The sequence below is a fragment of the Gouania willdenowi genome, chromosome 1 (genome assembly GCF_900634775.1).
Source record: "Gouania willdenowi chromosome 1, fGouWil2.1, whole genome shotgun sequence".
NCBI lineage: Eukaryota > Metazoa > Chordata > Actinopteri > Blenniiformes > Gobiesocidae > Gouania > Gouania willdenowi.
In genome coordinates, this window is record NC_041044.1 from 41333300 (window position 1) to 41339693 (window position 6394).

The 6394-nt window shown below is 37.6% G+C and overlaps 1 protein-coding gene across 4 annotated transcripts in view; it reads left to right on the plus strand.

The window, feature by feature from the left end:
- Positions 1-6122, plus strand: part of rgl3a (ral guanine nucleotide dissociation stimulator-like 3a) — a 31047-nt gene extending 24925 nt beyond the window's left edge. For all 4 annotated transcript variants that reach the window (XM_028453927.1, XM_028453918.1, XM_028453933.1 and 1 more), the window contains 8 exons: positions 277-363; positions 461-493; positions 1466-1587; positions 1664-1759; positions 2980-3118; positions 3246-3614; positions 4665-4779; positions 5782-6122. In XM_028453927.1, the coding sequence (XP_028309728.1) occupies positions 277-363; positions 461-493; positions 1466-1587; positions 1664-1759; positions 2980-3118; positions 3246-3614; positions 4665-4779; positions 5782-5942 (1122 nt within the window). In that variant the 3' untranslated portion in view covers positions 5943-6122. The remainder of the gene's footprint in view (positions 1-276; positions 364-460; positions 494-1465; positions 1588-1663; positions 1760-2979; positions 3119-3245; positions 3615-4664; positions 4780-5781) is intronic.
- Positions 6123-6394: the final 272 nt, after the last annotated feature.

Genomic DNA, 6394 nt, shown 5'->3' on the forward strand with positions numbered 1-6394 from the left:
CGTTGAAAAGAAAAGAACTTTGCCAGAATATTGTGTAAATCTTTTGTGAATCGCTAACTTTAATGTTCATTTCTGACATTCAAACCTAAACAGACCCACCTTTTTATAACATTTTTGTAACATGTTTTTGCATTTCTAAATATGTGAGGTCAGATAGTACTGTACACAGTATGAGACACAATGTGGGATGAAATCAGAGTAATAACTGAAAACAGGCAAACCCTCAGTATTAGGTGTTCTTTCACCCTCACTAATGTCTTTGTCTCTGTCCTTTAGGGTGTGAGTAGTGGTGTTGTCCCATACCTGGGCACTTACCTCACAGTCCTCACTATGCTGGATACAGCTCTGACTGACACCGTAGAGGTAGCATCTTATTTTTTATGGCACTTTCCTTTTTTTTCTTTTTTTAGAAATGTGTGTAATCTCTCATAACACCGGCCTCTGTTTCCTTCTGTCTCAGGGTGGACTCATCAACTTTGAAAAACGCAGAAGGGTGAGTGTCGCCTCCTAGTGCCATTTTGTTAGAATTACTCAGATTACTTTAGCTGTTTTTTGTCTGTGTGGATTTTGCCATTTTGTTCACATTTGTGAATAGATCAGACATGGGCAACTGGTGACCCTCAGTCAAATTTTATGCAGCCCTTCAAACAAACACACAATAATCCCAAAAGCACAGGAAATGATATAAAATGACTCTAAAATGCACAAAATGACACAAATATTCTGAGAACACTTAAAAACTTTTCAAAAACATTCAAAATGGTTCCAAAACTGCACAAAACGACAACAGACCCGTACAAAGTGACAGAAAAATACACAAAATGATTCTAAAAAAACACTAATAATGACAGATAATGATTCTAAAAACACTCGAAATGGCTCCAAAGTTACACAAAATGAATACAGAACTGTACAAAATGACAGGAAAACACATAAAATGATTGTAAAAACGCTCAGAGTGGCTCCAAAATCACACAAACTGACAACAGAACCGTACAAATTGACAGAAGAACACTCAAAAGAATCCTAAAAATACTCAAGGTAGCTCCTAAATCACACAACAACAACAACAAAATCACACAAAACTGCACAAAATAATTCTAAAACACTCAAAATGGTTCCAAAATGACATAAAACAACAATCAAACTTTACAAAATGGCAGCAAAATACACACAGTGATTCTAAAAACATTCAAAATTTCTCCAAAATCACACAAAACGACAACAAAACCAAATAAAATGATGGTGAAATTCACATTACTCAAAAGAAATTACACAAAATGACTACACAAATACACAAAATGATCACAGAAAGACACAACCCTTTTTTGGTTCCTGTATTAATGCTCAGATTGGTCATTATTCTAAATGCTGACATGAATGTTAATAATGTGGGCGTGTCTCTAAGCTTTCAGTATTATTCCTCCTGTAAATGCAACAGTCGTTGTGTCGTGGCTTTTTTCAGGAGTTTGAGATCCTGGCTCAGATCCGTCAGCTTCAGGCCTCGTGTTCCCTCTACAGTTTTTCAGACGAGCCTGACGTCACAGCCTGGCTGCAGACACACACTCTGCTCACAGACCAGCAGAGGTGAGACACACGCTGAGAACGCAGCAGAAAAAAAGAACAAAGCGCTTCATGTCTCATCTGGTTTGTTCTTCTTCAGCTACGAGCTCTCTCGTGAACTGGAACCTCCCATTGATCCATGTCCTCACTCTCCAAACTCATGGAGCAGTCGTCTGCTCAACAAGAAGCTCGGCTTGTAAGTCATGAACAATATAATGTCTATTTTTTTCTCAAAAAAGGCAGTTTCTGAAATATCTTTTGTTTTCACTCTGGAAACAAACATTTGAAAAAGATTTTGAGCCGCTAGAGACGTCAGATTAGATTAGGGGTGAGTATTGGCAAGGATGTTGCAATACGATACGTATCGCGATACGTGGGTCACGATACAATGTTATTGCGATACATTGCAATATTCTACCCAGTTAATGTCAAAATTAAACGTTGAGATGAAAAATCAAGTTGCTGTACGTGTTCATCAGAAGACATTGATCGTTCAGAGGACAAATTGAGTCAAAACTATTTGCTTCAAAACATCCTATTTATTATTTATTAGTAGTGTTTTTACACATTTTCACTGAAAAAAAAAAAAGTGTTACACACTGTTATCATAAAATAAAGTGCAACAAGTTTCTTTTCACTGAAACTACTATGTAGAAGTCTCAAAGTAACCATGGCAACATAATGATGGCATTGTAACAAGTGCAAGTGAGAACATTAAGGATAAATCACCATGAGTTACTGACAATGCACAAAAATAAGAAAAAAATCATTTATCCTATTGTGTTTTATTTTCTTTTAATCTGAACAGATTATATATAAAATAAAATGTCTGTGCATACAATTGATTTCTTTTTTCTTTTCTAACTGTAATTCAAGTACAAATCTCAAAAACATGTGATGTTTATCACTTTTTTAAAAAAAAGTTTAACTTTTGTTTCTCCAACAGATTATTTTTTTTTTTAACATTTTTTGGCTAATAATTGCGCTGTAAAATGTCACAATATATCGCCAAATCAATTTTTTCTTGAACCCTTAGTGGTAAGGGTCATCATACGTACGCAACCATACGTATAGTCTATAATAGACAGTATATACTCATTGAGTTTGTCGTGTATAGTACTGAGTGTGACATTTCAAACACAGCCAAAGTGTTACATTATTATTGAGCATTGAACATGCATGTTCTTGGACTATATGAAGAAACCAGAACACCTGGACACACACACGCTAACACATGCTAACACACGCTAACTGTCAACGCACACCCTTCACTGGAGACAACAGAGATCTGGACCCATAAGTGACACAAGTTTCTTTAGATTATAAACACTGCAGGAGGCTGCTCTACCCAGTCTGTGTGTCCATGTGTGTGTGTGTGTGTGAGGCTGCTCATTGATTGATTGATTATGTCTGCAGGTTAAGAACATCCAGTGAACACAACCTGAAAAAACTCAACTCTGATCAGATCAGTTTATCATCAACTGGATCAAGTAGTTCAGACATGGAGGACGTCTGCACCCCTCAGCAGCCCTCACTTCTGAGGTTCAAACTGAAGGTAGAGTCACACACACACACACACACACACAAACTCACACACTCACACTCACTCACGCACACTCACACTCACTCACACACACACACACACACACACACACACTAACCCTTGCTCTCTATCCTTCCAGTCCTTCTCTGGTTCTCTCCATAACGTGGCTGAAGACTTCTCCTCCATGTCCTCGTCTACCTCACGGAGCTTCTCCTCCTCCTGCAGCTCATCACACCCTGACCTCAGCTCCTCCTCCCTGGGCCTCAGCCCACAGTCATCACCACCACCACCACCATCATCATCATCATCATCATCATCATCGTCATCATCATCATCATCATCAACTTCAACATCAACATCATCATCAACATCATCATCATCACCATCATCATCCAGCTGCTCTCCTCCAGCTGTGCTGCCCGTCTACAACAAACAAGTTGCTGACTCATGCATCATCAGGGTCAGCATTGAGTGCATCAGTAATGGAAACGTCTACAAGAGCATCCTGGTGAGATTTGTTAGTGACTGTTTGAAGTCTGAAAGAACAGAGATGAGGCGCCATCTGTTCCTTGTATTTTGATGTAACTTTGGTGTATTTTTTTGTGTTGTTGTTGGAGTACTGTTGTGTATTTTAGTTGTCATTTTGGGTATTTGAAGTAATTTTTGTTGTACTTTTATTTGTCATGTTGCATGTTTTTAAGGTGTCTTTTTGTGTGTTTTTGGAGTCATTTTATGTATTTTTGTTGTGATTTGGGGTTTTAAAAGTAATTTTGTGTGTTTCTGTTGTTGGCTTGGGTTTTTGTAAGAATTGTATGTATTTTTGTTTATTTTTCTGTCACGTTGTGTGTTTTTGGGGTAATGTCTAATTATTTTGTCATTTTGGGATTCATTATGTATATTTTTAGTGTCGTTTTGGGTTTTTGGAATAGTTTTTGTGTATTGCTGTTCTTTTTTCTGTTTGTGAAGTACATTTTGTGTGTTTTTTTTTGTCATTTTGTGTGTTTTTCTGTCCTGTTACTTGTTTTTTGGGTGATGTCTAATTTTGTTGTCATTTTCAGATTCATTTTATATGTTTATGGTTTTGGAGTCGTTTTTTGGGCATTTTTGTCCTTTTGCTGTATGCGTTTTTTTGTCATTTTTGTGTGTTTTTGGGGTAATGTTGTGTCATTTTGTTGTTGATTTGGGATTAATTTTGTATATTTATGTTGTCGTTTGATGTTTTGGGAGTGGTTTTTTGTTCATTGTTTTCTTTTTAGGGATTTTTGGAGTCATTTTGTGTGTTTTTCCTGTCATGTATGTTTTCGGGGTAATGTCTAATTTTGTTGTCGTTTTTCGCATTAATTGAACTACCTGGAAGAAGATTTAAACAGAGAGATATTAACTTTCATAAACACAATAAACTGTTTATATTGTCAGTTTTTTTTATTTTTTTTATTTATGTCTCAATATAATAATCCACTGATAATCCCTGACTGTTCCTGAGCCAGTGAACTCTTGGAGGCCTTAAGTGTAAACGCTTTAATTTGACTTTTCTTTTATTCTCGTACTTCCTGTCCAGCTGACCAGTCAGGATCACACGCCTCAGGTGATTCAGAGAGCGCTGGAGAAGCACAACATGGACGACGTCCAGGCCAGTGGCTTCAGACTCTACCAAAAGCTCCACAACGAGAAAGGTAAATATCTCTGGTGAGATACTTTAGGACCTTTAGGAGTTGGGGTTAATTATTGTAGTCATTTCTACAAAAACCATCAATTACAGTTCAATTAAACGCAAAACTGGGGAATCGTGTTCTATTGCTTACACGTACGTAGTTAACCCCCTCGTTTTACCATTTTTTTTTTTTTTTAAATAATTGAAATTTTGGGTTTTACTGACAGAAAAAAGGCTCAGACGCACACACCGAAAATGTTAAAAGCAATATTTTCATGGATAAGGAAGCCTAACAAGGAAACCAAGAAATCAAAAACTAATGATGGATAATGTTTTTTAGAGTATTTTACAACTGATTTAAGTCATGGATCAAAACTGACCCGTTATCTTAAGAGATGCTAACAGAAAGCTAACGCAAGAGGAAGGTCAGGTTTTTGGGGATTATTTATTTCATGATAAATAATTGTGATTAATTGTATTTGAACTTTAGTAATCGAGAATGTAAGTGTAATTGATTTTCAGGGGGAAAATAATAGTTGCAATTTGAATTGTAATTGGGAAAAATGCTCGTCACCGTCATCATAATTGAGTTGTAATTGAACCTGGATAAATGAAGATGTAATTGTAATTTCAAAATGTAATTAACCCCAACCCTGGAAAGGAGACAAACTGAATCTACTCAGATTGGGTTGAAGCAGAGATCCAAAGTTTAAGTCGAAAAATGTAAGATCATTTTATTTGCCTGAATCTGCAGAGGATTTATTCAATCCACTGTAATTACATTATTTAAATGTGATTTATCAAGTAGAAGATCTTAGAACACTTCTAATTGGCTTATTTTACATTAGATCCCGCCCCTTTTACCCTAAACTGCAGCTATCGCCATAAAAAGTAGCAGTAGTCTCAGTATTTTTGGTCTATGTGTTTCATGCACCTACTTTAGGTCATAAATACAAAGAGAGGTTTTGTGAAGCAGAAAGAATGAAAACTAAACTCTAACCCTTGTTCTGTCTTTGTGTCTCAGAGCTCCACATCCCTGACAAATCCAACGTATTTTACGCCATGTGCACCTCAGCTAACTACGACTTTGTCCTGCGACGGCACTGGAAGAGCCACGGGAGACATTCTGGCTCCTCCTCCAACCTCATCCCTCGAGACACTTCCAAGTGTCGACTCACCAAGTGAGCAAAACACGCCCTGGTGGAACGGTTTTCAACATCTGGAAGACTGAAGTGTACATCTGTAGGCCTTCCAGTGTCCACATACAACTCTGAACTGAAACCTGTTGAAGGAAACTAAAAGTAGACATTGTTTTTCCTGCCATGTTTAGATTGCAGTTGCAACAAGTTTGCTAGCACTTTATGAGGAATGGTAAATGGTAAATGGACTTGATTTATATAGCGCTTTATCCCCACACTGAAGCAGTCTCAAAGCGCTTTACATATCAGCTCATTCACCCAATCACTCACATTCACACACCAGTGGGACAGGACTGCCATGCAAGGCGCTAGTCGACCACTGGGAGCAACTTAGGGTTCAGTGTCTTGCCCAAGGACACTTCGACACATAGTCAGGTACTGGGATCGAACCCCCAACCTCTCGATCAGAAGACGACCCTCTACCACCTGAGCCACGGT